This window comes from Lotus japonicus, chromosome 3, assembly GCF_012489685.1.
Source record: "Lotus japonicus ecotype B-129 chromosome 3, LjGifu_v1.2".
NCBI classification, from domain to species: domain Eukaryota; kingdom Viridiplantae; phylum Streptophyta; class Magnoliopsida; order Fabales; family Fabaceae; genus Lotus; species Lotus japonicus.
Window position 1 is genome coordinate 66,053,078 of NC_080043.1, and position 22,319 is coordinate 66,075,396.

At 35.3% G+C, this 22,319-nt stretch overlaps 3 protein-coding genes across 4 annotated transcripts; 1 reads left to right on the forward strand and 2 right to left on the reverse strand.

Annotated features, from left to right (window-relative positions):
• The first annotated feature begins 2,828 nt into the window (after positions 1-2,828).
• Positions 2,829-4,637, forward strand: LOC130745358 (uncharacterized). Its single transcript, XM_057597546.1, has 3 exons — positions 2,829-2,942; positions 3,548-3,688; positions 3,777-4,637. The coding sequence occupies exons 2-3, from the start codon at positions 3,644-3,646 to the stop codon at positions 4,299-4,301; spliced, it is 570 nt and encodes a 189-aa protein (XP_057453529.1). The 5' UTR covers positions 2,829-2,942; positions 3,548-3,643; the 3' UTR covers positions 4,302-4,637.
• Positions 4,638-5,122: 485 nt separating this feature from the next.
• Positions 5,123-7,972, reverse strand: LOC130745357 (uncharacterized). 2 transcript variants are annotated; one of them, XM_057597544.1, is made up of 2 exons: positions 7,851-7,972; positions 5,123-7,093 (listed from the first exon to the last, which is right to left on the reverse strand). In XM_057597544.1, exon 2 carries the CDS (start codon positions 7,076-7,078, stop codon positions 5,363-5,365), a length of 1,716 nt encoding a protein of 571 aa, XP_057453527.1. In that variant the 5' UTR covers positions 7,079-7,093; positions 7,851-7,972; the 3' UTR covers positions 5,123-5,362. The 2 variants fall into 2 exon arrangements, with proteins under 2 accessions (XP_057453527.1, XP_057453528.1); XM_057597545.1 differs by lacking the exon at positions 7,851-7,972 and adding an exon at positions 7,677-7,823.
• Positions 7,973-10,554: 2,582 nt separating this feature from the next.
• On the reverse strand, positions 10,555-21,010 carry LOC130744539 (mediator of RNA polymerase II transcription subunit 15a-like). The gene is made up of 13 exons (XM_057596713.1): positions 20,850-21,010; positions 19,868-19,999; positions 17,985-18,093; positions 17,431-17,530; positions 16,787-16,839; positions 14,913-14,987; positions 14,434-14,809; positions 14,126-14,316; positions 13,865-14,015; positions 13,624-13,772; positions 12,359-12,559; positions 12,185-12,273; positions 10,555-11,000 (listed from the first exon to the last, which is right to left on the reverse strand). The coding sequence occupies exons 2-13, from the start codon at positions 19,963-19,965 to the stop codon at positions 10,805-10,807; spliced, it is 1,788 nt and encodes a 595-aa protein (XP_057452696.1). The 5' UTR covers positions 19,966-19,999; positions 20,850-21,010; the 3' UTR covers positions 10,555-10,804.
• Between the last annotated feature and the right edge of the window lie 1,309 nt (positions 21,011-22,319).

Consider the following 22,319-nt stretch of genomic DNA (forward strand, 5'->3'; position numbering starts at 1 on the left):
ACAAGAGGTGCCCAAAAAAAAAAAAACACTAAAGTTAGAAGTCAATGAGTCCTAAATCATGTTGCATAATCCTACAAAATTTCCAAAAAGTTACAGGGTTATTAGACCATTCCTACCTTGTTTCAATTGCAATCTAGTGTTTCTTATATATAGTGCGCCTTGTTTAAATTTAGGTTCACAAGTTAAAATGGAGCTAATACATTTCTTTTCAAAGCACAAAAAAAAAACATTTTTTAAGCTGTTTTTTCCCCATACTTTTACACAACTTTTGGTTTTAGTCTCTCATCAGAGTGAAAGTGGGAGATCGTCCCTAACCTTTAGAGTATTGATTGGTTTTAGTCCTTCCGGTTGGGTTGATCAACGCAAAAGCTTCAGGAGTCCCACATGTGGTTGCCACGTCATTTAATGAGCCCATGTGGAATTTTTTTCATTTAAATTTAAAATAAAACACATAATTAAACTAATTAATCTATCCCTATTAAGTGGTGGTTGGACGTGGCAGAGGAAAAATAATTATGTGTTCTATTTAATATATTATATTTAGTTGAACGATGTTTCGTGCTTGTTGTCGTTACTATTGATTTGGAGATGTGGCGTTTGAATTGAAGTGAATATAACTTGATTCTCGAAGACGACGGTGCCTGGAGGCGGCACTATTAGCTGCGTGCGATGGTAGCTAAAGGCGATGACAGTTAGGTGAGCTTGGGTAAATTAGTGAAGAAGAGAGTAAATTATAATTAGTATTTTATATTATTTTAAGATTAAATTTATAATTTCGAATGGTTAAAAGTTAAAAGAAGTCTTTTTATAAGTGAAAGATTCACATGACACTTTTTTTAAGGCAAATACTATCATTCAATTAAAATTATGAAATAAACTATTGATTAAATCAACTTATGTAAATATTTTGTCCACCAATCTACATTCATATGATGGATAAATGATTGATATGAAGGGAAAATCGGTGAAAATGAGATGCAAGAGAAAAATGAATCAGAATTTTTTTATTTTCCAATGAATGAGAATATAGCATAGTTGCAAGGTAAAATTCTCTTGTTTGGGTTGAATATTCCGATCACGTGGCTCTCAATGATAAGGCCTTCTAGGGCTGCACATGGATTGGGTTGGATGGATTTTCAAGCTAATCAGAACTCGAACCGATCATAACTGTTTGGGTTGGGTTCGGTTGGATTTTGTGAATTTTCACCTACGAATCCGAACCAACCCAATCCGACAATCTTCGGGTTGGTTTGGATGGATTGATTGGATCGCTATATTAAGATAAAAATAAATCTGAAATATTGAAAAATATTAAAAAACAAGTACTTCAAGTCTCTAACATGCGATTACATCACAGGTTAATAACTACCATCTACACACATCTATACAACAACACATAACTAAACAAGTATTTCAAGTTTTTAAATATGATAAGTAATTACAAACAAATTAGTCTCCAAGTTCCTAAAAATCACTCAAATAATAGGATCAAAGTCTCCATAAATTACATACCCTATTAGTAGGTTAGGCAAAAATTAAAATTATTAAAAATATATATTAAATAATATATTATTATTACATGATTGAATTTCGGGTTGAGTTTGATGGATTATTATGGAATACGATATCCGATCCAAAGATGATTGGATCGTAATAAAATCCATCCGGTAGACCCGTTGGCCCAATCCAACCCGCATTTTTACCATTGGATTGGGTTGGATGGATTTATTGGGTTGACCTGGCCTATGTGCACCCATAAGGCCTTCACTCAATCTTGCTCACCGGTAGGGGGCGCACATGGGTTGAGTTTGATGGGTTTTGGTCAAAATAAAATCCGAACCGATAAAAATTGTCTGGGTTGGGTTGGGTTGGGTTGGATTTCACAAATTTCTTGTTCGGACCCGATCCGAACCAGCCCGACGAAGTTCGGATTGGGTTGGATAGATTGATTGGGTCGCTATATTAAAATAATAATATATCTGAAATATTAAAAAATCTTACAAAAATTATTATAAATTCATAAAAAGTTATAAAAAATACTAAATATGTTATAATACTAAATAGCATGAAAAAGACACAAAAAGTCATATCAAATAGCATGAAATAATACCACATAAATGACATATAGCCAAATATCATGAAAACATAAAACTTCATTATCAAATGACATGAAACAATCTAACATAAATAGTACCTAAAAAGTGAAAAACAACACTAAATGTCATGACATGACACTTAGAACTTAGATGTCTCCAACATGCCAAATAACTATATATAAACATGTAACAAATAACTACGAACAAATACTCTAAGTTCAAATATGACAAATAACTACAAATACTTAAGTCTCAAAGTTTCAAAAGTCATCACTCCGACACTAGCACTCAAAGTATGAGTAAAATTATAAAAAAATATTATTATATGTATGGGTTCTGGGTTGGGTTGGATGTATTTGAACTGAATCCGAAATCCGATCCGAACTTGGTTGGGTTGTAGTAAAATCGATTAACCCGATTGTCCGATCCAACCCACATTTTTTCTATTGGATCGGATTGGGTTGGACGGATTCATCGGATCTACCCGACGCATGTTCACCCCTAATCACCGGTGTGCACCTGATCCCCAATGTTATGTTCACACCTCTAAAATGAGGTGGAGAGAGGTGGAGGATGAGAGAGATAGGAAGAAAAGAAAAAGTAAGAGAGAGAAAATATGAGATGTGATAGATGTTAAGAGGAGAGAGATAGAAATAAAAAGAGGTGGAAATGAAGTGTTTTAAACATGAGGTGTGTATATATCATTGTTGCTTTTACTAGCGTTTGTTTGGTCATCAAGAAAATGCAAAAGAAAATTTCCCATATTTTCCCGAGAAAAAAAACCTAATAGACTCCATTTCCGCAGCTGTTTCCTATCGGCTCACCCTCAAGATCCGGTGTTCTTGGGTAATTGTTCTGTGCATGATATTCTTCACTGTAATGCAGTTATTGTTTTGGTTCAAGATTTCAGGTTGACAAAATGCATTTCTAGGTGAAATTTAAGTGCTCACTCTCCAGTAAACTGCTTATGATGTATTTGCAACTGCTTCAAATTTGTTAATAGCTGAATTGATTCCATTTCCATTATGGGTTTTAGATTGTTCAGTTTGAAGTGTAAGCATTTACTATTAGTAGTAGTGGCGGTTCTGTTAATTTGGTGAATATGAAACAAAGGAGTAGCATGTTAGACTTCATTTTCTGTAGGCAGTATTTGATATCAGAGTAAACATTCTTGGTATCTTGGTAGAGTTTGTTCTGGGCCATTTTGGAACCTTTTTTCATGATTCAAGCTTAACAACTTCAAACTATAGAATTTTGTTCTATAGCTTGTTAATAGTGCCCTTGAGCAAGCTCTGTTAACTCTGTGAGACTGCAGTCTGTGCATGAGTAATAAAATGACCTGATATCTAAAGCTTAAGCTGGGCTGGAAACGATATGCTTGGCTCAGTTATGCATCGATTTGACTTTAACTATATATAAACACGCGTTTCAACTTAAATTTGAATAATCAGAAAGTTATCAACCGTCTGAAGACTCTTAAGAAGAGGTTTAAAGTAATAAAAGGTATTCTGAGTCAGGATGGTTTCTGGTGGAATCCAAATACGAAGATGATCGAGTGTGATCGTGTTGAGCTTTGGAAGAGATATGTTGCGGTGAGTTTACCTTTGATCTTTTTCACTTCTTTGAATTTATAAATTTATCTGACGTACCTATTCTAATGTCCTCTAATTCATTGAATAGGCACACCCTGATGCTAAAGGATTTTGTGGAAAGCAGATAGAGATGTATGATCAACTTAAAATTGTTTGTGGAAACTATCAAGCTCCCGGTCGTTGGGCAAAGGTGAAGGATGATAACCACTTAGTGAATATGAAGAATTGTGACGATGAATCCGCCTCCTTTGCATCTCCCGTTTCAGAAAATACGAGTGAGACAGATGGAACCGAATCATACAGTGAGCCTCCAGAGTATGAGCAGATGCCCAATGGTTATCAAGAGGCTCCTGTCGTCCATCCTCTAAGACAGCTTCCGAAACGGCCTCGAAGCTCGGATGAGCTTCAAGAAGCATTGATGACCGTGGCATCAAGCATCCGGCGATTGGCTGATTCAATGGAGCGCAGCAAGTGCTCCATTGATGCCGCTGAGCTATTACAGGCTCCATTTGAGTATTTGAATGCTGATCCTATCAAAGCCAGAGCCTTCCTGACATACAATACTAGGATGAGAAAGATATACATGTTCAAACAGTTCTGGTGGTGGAGGTAAGGGTGACCAGTGTATTGAACGTTTTTGTGTATAGAATCTTTTGGGACTCTGTTGAACTTAGATTCTCAAATTGTTTGGGAAATTATTACTGATGTGTTCGAAGTAGAAGAATGTATAGATTCAAAGCATTGATGAGGTATAGTCATTTGAAAGAGACTGTGAATACATGAGCCTTTCTGAGTTCCTTGAATTTTCTTTTTAATTTAAGTCGTACTTTTCACTACTGTTTGGAGCAGTTTGGCGAAGTTCTCTCTCCACCTTGCCTGTTACCCCACCCTTAACTGATCTTTATAAGAGGCTTTGGAGAGAGAGATAGAGAGAGATAGAGAGAGAGACTGGGCTACTGCACTGGGGCTGAATAGTTCATATTTGACATGCTTATGGATTTAAGGACCTCTGTTTCAGTGGAAAATGAAAGAAATTGAAGCTGTAAGTAGGATAAAAGCTCAATTTTTTAAAATAAAAATGTAAACCCATATAAGCAATACAATAATTTTGCCCCTATCTAGATGTAAACCCATATAATAGACAGGTTAAAAGAACTCATTAATTTGAAAAATATTAATGAAGAGATTTTATGGGCAGCATCATATATTCATATTCCAATTTTCACTCATGATCACTGTTGTCACCTAAAGAATTCGGATTTCATGGTTCCCTCTTGCATATAGCTTGATTCAGGATATGTGATGTAATGTCACATGCTCAAACACATTTGTTCTAGCCTCCACCTGTAAATGGGAGCTTCAGAAAAGGGCTTCAAATAAAACACATGCAAGTGAAGGGAAGAGATGTTTGAGGACTAGGTGGAAAAACAATCATAGACCACAAATTAGAAGATGATTTCACTAAAAAACCAGAAACAGTTATCAAGACAAGTCATTCCAAGGACTACATAGAATAATAACATGTTTACAATAGATTATGAAGTCAAAATCAATACTGGGATAAGCTCGTGTGAGTAGTTGTTGGGTACTATATTACTATAATTGATTCTTAGAAAAAATAAGCTGCTCCAAACATGCTATAAGTCACATCCCTTTAACTCCCATGATATGCAACTACAGAGAAGGAGAGGTGACAAACTGCCTAGGAACACTGAACATGTCCTTCCCAGCAAAAGGAGAGGTCCACTCTCTCAAGCCATCAGAAGATGAAGAATCCCTAGCCATGCCAACATTTTGCAATCCAGTAATGTAGGAACTTCCCATTCTATTTCCATCACTGTTACTCAACAATGATGACGTCCCTGGCCACAATCCACCTGATTTGGAAGATGATGTGCAATCCAAACTCCAATCTACGCTGTTGTAGTCAAATTCTGGCATCATGCCCCGAGTACTCCTATCCATGTGTGAAAGTGAGCTGAATGTTCTAGCTGCATTCTGATGACCAGAAACAAGTCCAAAGGAAGATGGAACTGTTAGTTCAAGTGAAGATGCATTGTTGCTCCATAAGCCCTGATGATGAGAGGAAATTGTAGGTGAAGGTGATGATGCACCCATTGGATTATAGAACCCACCCTTATACGGAGCTTGACAAAGTTGCTCCATGTGAGTGTGCAGTAACTTCCCATTGGACCTTACATTCTCAACAAGTGGAGTACTATTTACATACCAACCAGATGTCCCTAAAGGTAAAGAATTGATGGAAATCTGAGAATTTTGTTGGGGATTTGTGAGTTGTGGATGCTTCATCATGACTAAGGCCTCTCTTCTTACTCCTCCTTGAATCATTCGTCCTTCATTCCTAAGGGAACCAGGTAAGGCCTCTACTTTAACAGAAGGAGACAATGTTTGCATAGACTGTGCCATATTTAACATAGTAGAAGGGCTTGATCCTGTAACTCCCCATCTTTTCTCTGTTAGTTCATTTGGATGATTCAAATGGAGAGACTGCAGATTCCTGCTTCCAGGATCTGGAGAAGTAGATTCAGCACCACCTACCTTGTAATAGTTAAAGTCACACTCATTCCCTTTCTGTTGCATTGAAACTGAAGCTGCAGCAGAATCCTGTGACTTTGACTGGGTCACAGGTGATTTCAGCTTTTGAGATTTTAAGGTATTTTCTGCCTTTTGAAGATCACCTTCACAAGCAACAACTACTCTCTCAACCTCTTGATTTGAACAATTGTACTTCACCCCCATAGCAGAAATTTGCACAAGCTCTTCACCTATGTCAATTTTCAAATTACCCTCCGGATTTGTAGTTTTCTTGGTTTGTGATTCTTCTTCACCTCCTTCAAACAGCCATGATATTGATTCCTCTAATTTACCATCATTTAACTTTAAAGCCAATGTAGCTCTCTCAGAAGAGAATCCCATTGCCACTAGCTTCTCTGCAAGTGCGTCTAGCTTCTTCAACATTAGATACTCGCCACATCGATCATGCAACTCCTGAGCTCTCCTTTCCTTCTGCCTTTGGTGCTTTCTCTCATTCTTTAGGCGGATCTTATCCCTTCGGTCATTATCACAACCAGGCATAACATTCAACCGCGTAGCAGAATTTGTTGCTTTCTCCTTAGGGTCTTCTGATTCACCAGAGCAGCTGCCGTTGTTGGAAACTGAATCACACTCAGAGGCTGTTCCCTGAGGACTATTAGAATGCTCATCTGTATCAGATGTATTTGGGAAGTGTAGATTTTTTACATGAACTTGTGCAGTAGAAGCAACCAATGATGTTTCTGTAGTTTGAAATGCTCCCTTATGTTGTTCCTTACTTGTCTTTGCAGAGCCCTTCTCCTTGGACTTGGATTTTGATTTCATTGATGGAGACATTATATTACTTGCTATCTGCAAAAAATAATTTAGAAATTAGAATTAATCTCCATTTTATGATTTGACTCATCTAAATTGCAATGCAATTGATATGCAACATCAGAATGGACATCATATATGGACAAACAACTTCTGGTTGAAAAGAAAACATTAAATTCACTCATGATAATTGAGATATAATAAAATTATCCAAGAATATTTAAGAAAACTGAAGAACCTTTGAGAATCAAAAGAATGAGAATCTCACACCATGAGATCTATAAAATATACGGAATTTCTAATCAAAACTCAAAACTAATCTACAGATCCACAGATAGGCGCCTCATAACTAATGAGAAGAACACCCCCATAATTAAGACGCCTATTTAACAAGCTTGGATCAAATTGTAAAATCCAAAATGAAGCCATCAATCAATTAGAGAGGAAAAAAATGATTTCAAGCTTTTCACAGAATCAAAAATTACAAAAGCTAACAATTATGAAATTGAGGTATCCACACAACACATCTTCCACTTTCCCCTCAAGAAAAAAACAGTTAAAACAGTCATCAATGCCATAAGTGAAAAACATTTTTCAGAAGAAATGGTTCCAAACCCACCAAGATAATATCCTAAAAATCCAAACTTTGCCTCCAACACATGAAACTAAACCTCCAAACCAACAAAGATTCAGATCACAGACTACAAAGCAGAACAGAGGAAATCATACATAAATAAAATTATCAGAAAAAAACAGAACAACCCAATAGAATAAATGAATTAAAGAACCTGACCTATGAACAACAACAACAACAGAGCATGTGAAGATGATTGGCGTTAGTTTGTTTCTCCTTTTTCTTCTTTCCTTTACTTTTTTGGTTGTGATTTTGCTGTGTATTCTAATGATATGAAGTTGTTCCCCTTTATATAACATAGTATAGTTATACTTTTACTTTTCTTTTTCTAGTTAATTATCCACGTGTCACATTCTCTGTCCTTATAGACAGGTGTTGTTGGGAAAAAATATTATAATTAATTTATTTAAGTAACATGGTTGAGGTCCCATTTTGTATTATTTGTGTCAGAAGGAAAGTGAACAACAAAGGAGGAAAAGTACTCATTCCTTAGATCACAAACATTACTTTTAATGTTTTTGGATCCCATGAAGTTGAAAATGACTTGAGTATAAATCCTGTTATTGTTATGTTTTGATTTCCAACGACACCCTTACCTTTGACTCTACATGATGTCGGGTAGTGAGGGCTTGTATATAAAATGAGTGAATTATCACTTTCCCTCCTGATCGGGGAGCGACCAAACTATCCAGAGACAGGGGGTAGGTGAGAGGAGAGGTGGGGCGGTGACGCGCGGCGATCTTGACGTTCTCGGGAGGGGCTCCTGCAAGGGACTCCGATGCTAAAATAAGTAGAGGAATGAAGAATGTGTAAGTGAAGAGGTGAAGAGAATGAGTTACTTTAACATGGAGGAGGAGCCCTCCTTATATACACGAAGGGAAATTAGGGTTGGAGCCATGCAACGTCATGCATAGCTCGTACTTGGTTCATCCTAGGCCGTTGGATCCTCTGTTGCTCTCTGTCGCAAAGCAGTGATCCAATGGTCCAGGGTTCCTTGGGATCTGTGCCTCCAACCACTAGTACCGTAGGGTGGTTGGGATAGGTCAACCCCTACATGGTGGGCCCGATGATTGTCTTGTACTCAAAAGGGAAGTCTCCTCCATCCCAAGCGGGCCGGGAGGAGGTACCGATCGTTTAGTGGATGATCGTCCCATTAGGTCCACTCCGGTCGTCCGTTCAAGGGTTTCCTGGAGCGGTGATCGTCCACAGGCGGTGGTGGCTGTTTCATTAGGTTTCCGTCCTGGGTCCGCTCTGGTCGTCCGTGCCAGGGTTTCCCAGAACAGTAGTCCCCCAGCTCTGGTCCACTGCCACAGTGGAGCATGAGCTTTAAGGGCGGCGTTCTCGCGGAGGAGTTACTGGGGTTCCCGGAATAGTCATGCATGTCCTATGCGCGGGTGGCTCCCAGTCGTTCAATCCTGTGTCATTCCTGCGGCGCCAGTGAGGTCTCACGGCCCAGGATTCCCCGTGTGGTAGGTCCAGTCCCTAGCTTTCTAGGGTGGTTGAGGGAAGTCAACTCATAGGTCCTGGGTCCCACCGTCGTCCTTTGTGGGAGTGTGGGGCCAGACCTAGGTATTTCCCAAGTTCCCAGAACACCTCCTAATGTTATTCATGGTCATGGACTTTACATTTGTTTCTAAATTAAAATAAAATTCAATATAACTTCATAATGACGTCCAATAATGTCATGTTTTGTGAAGGGATAATCTGTCTTGCAAATATGGACCTTACAATTGCAAATAGGGTCGTTATGGTGCTCTTTGTGAAGGGATGGTTAGGGTGGCAATTGGCAAAACCGGTTAGGTTTGTCGAGCCAACGACCACTTAAGTGGGGTGAGGTGTATGATTCTTCAATCTATTTTGACCCAACTTATCTAATTTACTTTTAAAATAGGTTGAAAGTTAAACGAGTAAGGTTGACTCATTGATTCAATGATTTCTTTTAACAAAATATATAATTTTTTTTGTGGTTTACCATTGATAAAAATCTAGTTGGTTCCTCAAATTGTTTCTTTTTAAGAACCAAAAAGATTTGTGCGAAAATAATAGATGCCAAGAAGAACAAGAGACCTTGGACCCATAACGGATCTTGAAGAACTATTTCTGCATCTCACTGACCAAATCCACTCACATTAGGATTACTTGTTAAAGGCTGATCAAGTTTGATGGATTCACCCTCCGAGACAAGAAGTTTTGGTCCTTACCAACTCTCAGACCTTTTCATTTTATCAAAAAAAAAAATCATTTTTGTTTGTGATTGTAATTGTAATTTATAAAAGGTAAATACTAAATGTTCCTTAGGGCTAGGACACATACACGAATATGGCTTCATTCTTCAATGTTAACACGAGAGAAACCAACTTCAAGCTTTACTATTTGGGAATACATATTGATTGAACTAACTTGCTGAGAATTATTCAATTTTGGAACTAGTGCATATAAAAGGATATGAATTCTTTTAAGCTATGAATTATGATCTTTGAACAACTTCATACCACACACGTATCTTTAAGTACCCGTGGTCTATTCTTACAAAAATAATAGGAAAACTGACATCGATGTAGCAAGAAATTCAAGTCATGCGGTTAAAGTGGAGAAGCAAAAGTTATTTGTGAGGAGAGGATGATGAAAATTTGATTAAGGTGGTACATACATGTTCAAAGAAGACCTTCAATGGCGTAAGTGTGACTCACATAGTGGATAAGACTTTTATCGTATAAATTTATATTATATGTAGAAAATAATTTAAAACATTTTAGTTGACGGTGTAAAAGTCCAGCACATGTACATTATATAGATAAAGATAATAAGTTTTAGCAAGGAACCAATCATCTGTAAGAAATTTGGTTTTTCATACATCCTTTACAGTTTTGTAGGTAATTATAGAATCAAATCCTTCCCATGAGCAACATGAGCAAGAATTACTATGAACACTGATTTAATCCATTTTTAAAGTTGTCATCAAAATGATTTCACTATACTAAACTGTCCTTGATATGTTCTCATACTTTTCTGTAAAACTGCTGTACATCAACCTATTCAAGGCTCTAAATGTACATGATATATCCTTTTCCTATGAGAACAAACAGCAAAATGGCAATTCATTACCCAGAATTTTAACACTTCTCCCACCCTCCATACTTTGAGCTAAATATTCCTCCACCATTGGCCTGGGCATACTCACGGATTGCTTCTCTGGCACAATGTTCCCATGAGATTGCTACATCCCCAATTGACAAGGGTTGGTCCAATCTTCGAAGATAAAGTTTCAGCTTTGTTCTTGCTTTCACAGATAGATCTTGCAGGCCCTCACTGTAATTAAAGAAAAAGGGAAACGAGAGATTTTAAACTTTATTAAAAGCATAACAAAGGAAGATATGAAAGAACATAACTATAACAAATAATCTTTCATCTATGAAGTTTATCTCCTGATGCCAGACAAGGAGCTTTTATGATCAATATTAAAAAATGATAATTAATTGTAATCAAGAAAATATGAAGCATACTGAGTCCTGTATATGAATGCAGAGCAATACCTAATTGGATAAGAATCAACACTTTTTACAAAAAATACATTTCACTTGAAAATATAGATGATGCTTGTCTAAATTTTTTATGATTGATTAATTATTGGAGTAATAATATAGGACTACTTTAAACCGTAAAATACAAAAACCAACCACGTACTTCATTCAACATGTATTTGAAATTTTGAATCATTAGCTTAAAAGTATGAACAAAAGGTAGACTACTTCTAATCATTTTGCAGTGTTTTAATATTATGATACAAAGCAAAGATCCTGTGGATAATCTGTGGACGATGGAAATTAAGTTGGTGCTCAAAGCAATATCACATTATTGCATGAATAAATTATTCAAATGCGTTGCATTTTGCCTTATTTGAGTAACACTTCACCTTTTATGAAATACAGAAAATGAACCTAAGAAGGAATCAAACATACTAATGAAAGATAAAATCTACATAAGCCTCCCTCAGAGACCAACATGACTACATCAACCTCCCTTGAGCTTCATAAACTTTTACAAACCTCCTCCTCGAGAGAGGTTGGCTAATATTAAATGCAGGAAAAGTGAAAATAATTTTCTTTTGTTGAAAAAATAATAATCCAGTTATGCTGATGAATGCAAGATTTGAAAGTTAGAATAAAGACACCCAAAGTATTTGAAGACTTTGATTTCAATATAGTGGATATTAGATTGTGTATGTATATTCTTGAGTTTAATCATTATCTAGTAGGAGAAGATAATACCTGTAGCACAGTTATAACAATGCATGAATGCAAGGCTTAGGAATAGACATCAAAATTAAAACATGGATTACGCTTTCCATATAGTGAAAACTTTGGGATCTCATATCATAACTCAAGTGTTATAGCTGATATACATACATAACTTGATTATTACTCTAAATTAGATGGATACTTGCTTACAAGTAAAACAGCAAATGAAATAGAACAAAATCATTAGTCTCTAACCTGACATCCAATGGCATTTTGTCTAAAATTACTGGTGAGGAAAATGGATAACTTGTGGGAACAACCACCCATAAAGGTTTGATTATGGACTGCATGATCAACATACATAGTCAATGGAAGGAAGGTACCAAAAAGTAGTATGAATAGTTCAAAACAGAATATAAAATAGTTCACCTTTTTATCAGCAGCAAAATGAGATATTAGGTCCTGATTAACAGTTACTGCATTGAACAAGAATTTAACAACAAGTCCTTCAGGATGTTCAGTATCTCCCCCAGCTGCACTTTGAATGTCGTCTTTATCACCAATAACTATTTCACAATCTATCATTTGATTGTTTGTCTCCTTTATTTCTTCAAAAACAGCGCAATTTTCCTGCAGAGTTACCAATGCTAAGGTTTCATGAAGGAGACCACTTCAAGGCATAGACTAATATTATGAGAAAACTGCATTTATGTAGTTGCCAATCATGCAATAGTCATTATACATGAAAAGGACAAAGTTAAGTGATTCAAAGAAACAATTACATAACATGAATTGACATTTTTGTGATGAACTAACTATCTCAAAAGCTTAAGCTGTTAGGTGAAGTCACACGAATGATTTGAAGATATATTTCTAACATGCGTAAGAGGCCATTAGGCTTCAAGTGCGGACAATACACGTGTCCACCTAGCTTGTGCTGAAATTTAACTTTTTTTATTAGCATAATGGGGGAGAACAAGGATCGAACTCTAGAATGGTTTTAAATTATATTTCTAACAATAGTGAACCAAAGTGTGGCAATGTAACAATAAAATTCTTCGAAGTAGCAATAAATTGAAAGTTGTGGGAGCATAAAAAACAATATGAGGAAGCATTTAAAATACATGAAAATTAGAAAGTAAGGAGTGAAATGGTGGGACTTGACGCCACCAAAAGTCCAAACAGTAAGTTCTCAACACCTGACTAAAGCTAAGGTGAATTGGCAATAAGGCATCAACAAAAAACAGCTATAAATATGGGCATCAATTGAGATCTATATTGATGTAATTAATAGTTTGATTATGAAAATTTTTAAGCACATTCTAATTTTCTTTTTTTGAAAATAGATCATGTTTAAGTCAGGAAAAAAATACAAAATGAAGGGGGGATAAGGAATTATCCTTAACACATGTAAAAGGAAGAAGAGAAAACAACAAATAAGAGAGGAAATCCATGGCAAAATAAGGTGGAAACCCTACACATGTTTATTAGTGAGATCCAATTCAAAATGCCAAGCCCTTTATACTAGATATAAGCCAAACACATAATCTTATTCCAAAAATGAATTCTTGTTAAAGAATTTGAGAAACTAGCTGCAACGTAAAAAATAGCATGATTTCACTGGATAAAATATGGTATATCTAGTTTTGTAGATTGCATTCATGAAAAAAAAAAACAGAAAGAAGATATATCACCTCTATTCTAGAGCGTTTTACTTTAGATGCGACTAAATCCAAGTCAGGTTCCTCAACATCTGTCAACTGGTTGAAACTTTCATGTGTACTAGCACAACTTCTAGAAGTATCAAAGGCCATTGCATTAATGTTGCAGGCCATTTTCCTTCCTGTTTGAACAAAAACATTGCAAGTCACGTATCTTGATTTAGAATATGCATCAAAACCAGGTGCCAATTACACTCTAGTAGTGTGACTACACCTTGTGGGATACGACTTGGTTGATTTTGTTGTCCTGCAATCTCTAGTGGCTCATCTATAAATTTTGCCGCTGGTATTGCATCATTCAAATGGACTACCTCTCTAATTTTACCAATTGATGCACCCAATGCTTCAGATGACATGGAGGTAAACTGAAAGTATATTAGAATTAGAATTAGAATTTACTTTGCATAAGCAAGCAACTTTTATGGGTCAATGAAACACAAAAAAGGAGAAAGGACATGGTAAGTTTTAGGCCTACCACTCCAATCAAACGTTGCATTGCAGCACTTGGCTTTTCAGAAATGAGTGCAGGTTTATGAGAAACTTCATTTAGATTACCGCTTCCTTTAATCAAGGCAGAAGATGAAAACCCCATATCATTGGTGCTGACACCAGATGCTTCAGTTGCTTGTGCACAGAGTGTTTGTCGTTGCACAGCTTTTCCAGGGCCTGAGAGTGACATATTGCAAGTAAATGTTTGCTAGTAACCTCTGGCGTAGAGAAGATGGAAAGTGTAGTTTAAACATGTAAAACACAGTGAATTAATTGAATTCAAGGGAATTTTACCTTCTTTGATAGACAGTTGATTTACACCCTGTTCTGAATTGCCATATTGTTTTGCCACTTGCTGCTCTTGCAAACACATATTGTTACGCTGAGAAGTTTGCTTTGCTAAATGATCATTCTGCGTTCCCAATACTTGTGGGAGAACCTGTTGCTTGGATTGGACATCAGCTGAATGTTTTCCTTGATGTGAAGAAAGATTCTGATGTTGTATAATAGAATTTATTAAAGTTTCCACTCTATCTACTCTCTCACTGATTTCGGGGGTAATCTGGCTTTTTCTCAATCTAAACATTGCAAAAATGTCTTCGTATAGTCTCTTATGTCCTCTGAACTTTTCCACATTGAATGTCTTTGGTTCGTGAGGAGAGGACTCATGCTGGAGAAATTTAATATAAATTGAAAAGGTTAGAGGAAATGAGAAAAATATTGTGCAAAATCAGGATTTTCTACAAAAATATTTTGCTGAAACAATCACCAACCTGCCGAAGTTTGCTACAAATCTGTTGGTAAATGGCATTGAGTCTCGCAAAATGTGTGTCTTTCATCCTTTGAATCTGCAATAAGAAAGTACCATTAACATCTGCAGTTGAAAGCTTCAAGTTTGGCTTTTATGATTATTTAGTACAGGAATAGATAATTGCTGCTGCAAGTATATTATCAGAACCAACAAACATAACCCAAACCAATACAATATAGATAAACAAAGTTACATAAGGATATAACTTCTGAACATCAGAACAAAGATAAGAGAAGTTCACGTGAATTTGCTAAATTTATTTAAGTAGCTTGAAAATCCTAATGATGGTAAATATTATGATTTTATTCATTTCAAGCAAGACCAAATGTAAAAATTATCGTAAACCAGGTTAAGTTTGTATGGAAACAATCAAACAACGAAGCGAAAACCAACTCCAACATGCTGTGAAATTACTGACTATATATCATAGATAGACAATAAAATACTTCACAAAAAGCAACCCAACTAACAGAAAATGATGTTGAATATTGAATCTGTATTTATGAAGTTAATATAAAATCTTGACTAAATGACCCTGAAAGTGGAAACTTCTGAACTTTGATCCTAACAGTATGTGCGCTTAAATTACCCCCCAAATGTGTCAACTTCACAAATATGTCCTTCCATCTTCAAAATTTGGTGCTTCCTCAACTAATGTTAATAATGTTTAACGAAATAGTTAACAGTGTTTTTTTGGTTTCCCACCATACCATTCCACTCAATAGGCAAGAGACTAATCACCTGGGATACGGCGACGCGCCAAAGCAGGAACCCTTCCCAATAGTGTTTTGATAATACACAAGGATCCAATGATAGAGTCCAGGATCACATGCTTAAGGGACTCAAACCTATTCCACAACAGATTCATGCTGACGTGGCATGTTAACTACACAAGTTAATGTTAAGTATCAAAAGCAGCCTACATGGATGCACAATCGCCTACATGTTTGACGCGTCGCTTACACCTGGACACTTCCAGGAACCAACTTATATATTAACTCATTTGTAAGATATAAATAATTTTGACATTGAGGGTTAATTCAATTGGCAGAATGGAGCTGTGTCGATGCAGAGGCCATAGGTTGCAGTTGTGATAGAGATCACGAAGTGGGAGGTATCCACATATCGCAATGCACCATACCTTAATTACATTGCAATTCATCCACCTCGTAATTATTTATCTTCAAACAAAATAAGATATGGATGATTTCAAATATTGGATGCATGTCAGACTTCCCACAAGGTTCTTTACATTGTTGTCTACGGAAGGGGAAAGGGGTATTTATTAGAAGTGCTTTGACTAAGTCTGAATATTCACTACCATAAAAGATAGTTTGACTAAAAGAGTTTTCCATTGAATTTGATAGACAACCTTTGATCACAAATAACCCTCGAAGAAATTATCCATCTCATCTAGCTAGTTAGATTTCTATGTCTTACATATTCTGAATCTTTTTAACCATTTCTAAATTGGACCTAAGATACCTAAATCATGTAACTTGCGGCATTAAGTGATCCCGGGACATTTGTCACTTTTATCCACAAAACTTTACCCATCAATATCGTTTTAATATTTAATCTTCCTTCTAGATCCTAGAAACTGAAATTGAGCTTGCTATGGTTTGCTTTCAGTCTAGCTGTTGTAGTAGGAAGCATAGTATACCAATATACATGGTGTATATCCTCTATGGTGCACTTTAGTTTTTCGTAAAATTTCACAAATTATCGATGCAATACAAAGGCAGATTTCAGAGATAGAAAAATTCCACAAAAATAGGGGCCCAAGAAGAAGAAGAAGAACAAGGCGAAAGTAAAAAGAAATAGTTTGGTTATTACCTTTTGATAAACCTGCTCCTGCAATTCTTCATTATTTGCAGCTTTTCCTGCCTCTAGAAATAGAATAGGTAAACATGAACATTCGGTAAACTGAAGAAAGATATCAGAAATAGGTGTATCTTTGGAACAATTGTAAAAAGAGGCTTGCATAGGGAGAAAAACAAATTTTCCAAATTCCATTTAGATTCAAAGCAACTGAACGCCGCGGAAAAGATTGAAACCTCCTGAAATTGGAAGTAGTCTGAATAAGTGTTTTTGATTATTTATTGCTATTAATGTTATTCAGAAGTACAATATTTGTAGAGTAGGTTTCTATAGACTTACTAGTCAACTACAAAGTCTAAAGATAAAAATCTAAACAATAAAATAACAAAACGATATATCTTATACTAAAAATATATCTTATTCTAATATATAAATAACTAATGACTTTTGAAATAAGAGATTAATGCTTATTGCCGAATTATGGAATTATGGGGGAATTCATGGAAACATGGCATTTATGTAGGAAGAGGTACGGAACTCTAAGTTTTTGTTCACAGTAAATGAAGAATGTTCAATGTTGAAGGTTAAAAAAGATCCCGTGGAAGCATTTTAGAAAACATATTAAACCCCTTTAAAACCTGGAATAGATAAGGCGTTACCAGAGCCAGAAGAGTTTGAGAGCAGGTGTTTGGGTTCATCATTTTGAAGTCGTGAACTTATTGCCTTTAACTTTGCTGTTATGGTAGCAATGTACTCAGCCTGTAAACAGACATATAGTAGGTAAACTATTATTGTTTTCAAAACAAATTCATCACATGGAGATAGAATACATAATTTTGTTTAAATTTGTATGTTAGAACCAATTAATTCATACTTGATAGAATAAAAATTTGCAACTTATTCAGGATAAACAAGATAATGGCTACTCATGTTAAAAAAACAAGCTATATATCATATAAGAATTATATGAAGCCAAGTTCAAAGTGGGGCAATAAGAAGGAAACAGAAAATTAATATGAAGGCCCCTTGAGAACTTCAAATCAAGCCAAAAGTTTGTCATTCAAAAGTCAGCATGAAGAAATTATCTATTTGAAAGTGAATTATTGGAAGAAGAAAAAGTATGAAGTCGCTAAACTGAAAAACCAACAAGAAGGAAAAAGTGTTCCACAAACTAGAAAACCCATAATTACATGTGTAATGTCATCTTAGATACCTCATTTCTGGCAGCAGCATTCACTTTCTCCTCAAATTTTTCTGCATGTGTAATAAGCCCAGATAAACTATGTTCCCAATACGGATCTTGCTTTACTATTGTATCCACTCTGCGCCAATTAATATTACATGTAAACAGATGGTAGTCCATATCAACTTCGAGGACTTAATAAAAGTTATACAGACACAAGTAAAGCTATAAAGGTCCCACATTAACTAGAGATAAAGCCAAAGTATGAAGTGTTGACAATCCTCTCCCCTGAGCTGGCTTTTAGGGTAAAGCTAGACTTGACCCAAATTTTATGACAAACTGTAAGACACTTTTTATAACAGAAGCATTATTTGAAAATCAAAAGATCAGATCATGCAAAATTCATACCTATAGCATAAACAGCAAGCCAATTTAGCAATCAGTACATATGTAATCTACATACAAAACAAATATTCCATGACTTAAATTAACTCTGGCTCGCTCAAGACAGAACCCACAACAACAAACAAGAACCCTTAGGCTTTATAAAACAACTTCATTTAATTTTTTGTAAATTAAGTTACACTATAACCCTATATCCGGTTAGCTTAATGATACTGTTTATTTAAGCAATGGCTAATGACACTCATTTGCAGGAATTCCCAACTGTAAGGCTGTTGGATGCTAAACTTTGCTAAATATTTACAAATAATTGAACTTATCAATGCCTTAATAGTATGAAGTGAAAGGAGTTGAATACCTACTCCATAGATCAAAAAGAGGTTAAATTCTTATTATTAATGAAAGCACCACATGTGTTGTGGGATATTTTTCTTATCATTTGTTATATAAGCTTAAGTAGTTAAGTGTATGGAGTATATTGTCCAAAACTCCAAATATTCTTATAACTCTAGTAACCAAATCAAAACAATGTTATGAAACATCCACAATAATATTTCTAGGTGGAGCATGATCAAATGAATAAGCCATGCATAGATTAATGATTCTTTTGAAAAAAAAAAAAAGACAGCCAAGCTCAATCAGACCCAAAAAATCAATCAACCAACTCAACAATTCCCATACATTCTAGAACCAAAGGACAGCAATAACTTTCAACCAGGTATAGCTCAGAAAGGAGGAAGGAACAAATAAAAATCAGAGCTGAAAAAAAAATGCGTTACAAAAAGACACGGTCACATACCAGGATAATTAAGTATTGTAAATGCTTCGAAAACAAAACAATTTCAACATTTTAACTCGGCTGAACACATTCTCTTAGGCTCTGTTTGTAACTTTTTAGGGGATGAGAGGGGAGGGGAAGAGCGGGGGAATGGAATGGAGGGTAAGCCCTCTCCTTGTTTGGAAGTTTAAAATTCCACTTGTAAACCCTCAACTCGAGGGAACTCAACAAAATAACAGAAGGAAGGGTATTGGAGGGTCTTTAGAAATTGTCCAAACCCTTTCCCTCTATTTTAGAAACTCTCAAACAAGGGGAGGGTTTCTCATTAGACTCCCTTTTCCCTTCCATGGCCTCCAAAAGTCACAAACATAGGAGGGAAGGGCAAGAGAGGGGAAAGGGAGGGTAAGTCATTCGATTGTTTGGATGTTCCAAATTCCACAAACCCCCGAAATTTGGGGGAATTAAAAAGCAAAACTAAAACAGGGTCTTGGAGGGTTTTCAGAAATACTCCAAACTCTTCCCCTTTTTTAAAATCTCCCAAACAAGGGGAGGGCTTCTCTTAAGCCTCTCAGAAGCCCTCCCCATTCCCTTCCCTCCCCTCCAAAACTCTGACAAACACACCCTTAGGCAACTTGATAGTTTATATATTTAAACAACATGATGCATAGGGCTATGATAATTGAAAAGAACATGAGAAAATTGAATCATATTTTGGTATGGGTATGTTTCTTACACTTTCTTCACAACTCTTTTACGAAACTCTGGTAATTTCCACCTTCTGGTCTCAATGTTGCTCCCTTGTGCATTAGGTTTTACCTTGTTTGCATCCATCCAGTATGCAAAAGTACTCAATATTTCCCTAACCCTACAAGGTCAAAATATTTGTCAGAAAAAAAAAAAACAGGAGAGAATTTAAAGTATGAATCTCCAATATTTTCAATATCTTTATCAATCCAATGTAGCAAAATCCCTAGCCCCAAAAATATCTTAGCTATGTAGTTGAAGTGAAAAAACTACATCAGTATCTGATCAAGTAAAAACAGGACTCAGCATTTATCAACATAACAATCCGAGATGATACTAGTAACAGAGAATTTTCTTTTCCAGCTTTTACATTGCCATAACACGCATGAACATTCATACATTTTACCTGGCAACCACTCTACAATGTGCGAAATTCATTAGTTCTAAATAACCAGGAAGAGCAACTACTTTCTGTACTTAATTTTAGCATCATCTCAGGTAAAGACAAAATTACGCGCAGGCCTCAATTAAGTGAAAATTGGCTACAGGCCACACAGGGTACTACTACAACAAAAGGAATTGACCTAGGTTAGACTAGTGAAATCCCTAATCTTTTCAACAAAGACACAAAAAAATGTTAACATAGCTTTCTGCTGCTGCTGCATTGCCAATAAATTTACAGGAAAAATGACTAAACATGTAAAAAATGCAAATTCCAAACATGACAATGAAGAACTAGGGCAACCTCCAAACTCACCAACACTTAGGTAAACCAACCCCTCACATGTCACGTTCACAAAGAAAACTTGTTGATCAAGTTCATCAGTAAAAAATTGAAAAAATCAATTTTGTAACCACATCAAAATTGAAAATTTCTATGATCAGATTACATGCATGAATTCACTCAATCAACAAGAAGAAGCCATAACATTAAATTTCAGGAAAAAAAAAACAGAGAAAAAAGAACACACCTTTGTTACGAGAGTAAAATCAAGAACGCAAGATTGTGAGTGTTGGGTGTGACAACGAGAGTGGGCACATGAAGTGAAGAGAGAGTTGAGAAAAGTGAACCTTAGCGAATATATAGGTATTGTGAGTGAGTGAGTGTGTCACGTTCAAAACGGGGAGGGGACTTTGGTCACGGCCCCAAAGAACAGGTCTTTTACTCAACAAAAGTAGAAAAATTTCTATTTGTTGTGGTTTTTCGAAAAACAAAATTAAACTCTATACGGTGACACAAGTGTTGAATGTGCGTTTTCTTAGGGATTTCGTTTAGGTCTCTTATCCGGATTCGATCCCCTCTTTGGTCAAAAATAATATATTTATGGTCAGAGACATTACTATTGTATTCCGAGCCAGATTAATCATGTGGGCGTTTGCCTGTGGAGATCGGTGTCCAAAGAAAATAAAATAATTAATCAATAAAATAGGGACTTTGTCACTATCGTGTGATTGTGTTGTGCCAAAAAAAAATTCGTGTGATTATGTCTCTTGTTTGGATGTAGCGTTTGCCATGAAAGGGAAGATGGTTAATTTTTATTTTATTTTGAGGATAAGGTTGTTACTTATTTTTGTTCTACTATTTTTTATTTTGTTTCTGTTGAGGCTTGTAGTTGTCTTTGTTTTTAATTTTATAACCCACATGATTCATCGAAAAATAATAAAATTAAGCAAAATATTTTTTAGATCTTAATTTGAAAAAATAAATAAATGATAAGAAAGACAGCACCAAAAAGAAAACATTTGTTAAGAAAGACAAACTCTATTATACAAAAACATGAAATCATTTAATATTCATTATTTTGAATAATAAAAAATTACTAATAGAATGTATCTAAAGTTTATTAACCAATATCTTTAGAATACTCATCAATATTTTTAGAAAAAAAATGAAGAAATAATTAATCTTTTGACTTGAATACATTTTTTATCTTTACATTTATTGAGTTTTTGCTTTTAGTCAAAGATTATGTATTATGTAAGAGTTTAATTTTGATTTTTGATGTAATGTCGGGGTAAAACTTCTTTATATTGACATCCAATCAGTTCATATAGTCTACTACATGATTTGAACAGTCATATGATTAATTATTTTATTAAATTTAAAATTTGTTTTTGACATGACAAACAATCATAATTGGGTGTCGATATAAAATTTTTTTACTCTAATAAGTAATAATACATATATAAATATTAAATTATTTTTCAATGGTTTATGTCTCTCTTTTTTTTAAAATGAAGCTGTTTTAGTCCTTTTCTTTATGAAACATTGTCAAATGGTGAAACCGAGGATGGGTTGGGGTTTAAAATGCCCAACCAAATCTGACCTTCACGTAATAATTAAATAATTTAAAAAATAATAGTGCTTATATAATACTGTTTAATTCTAATTATATTTTGCTATATATGATTTAATTCTTACATTTATCATATATAAAAGT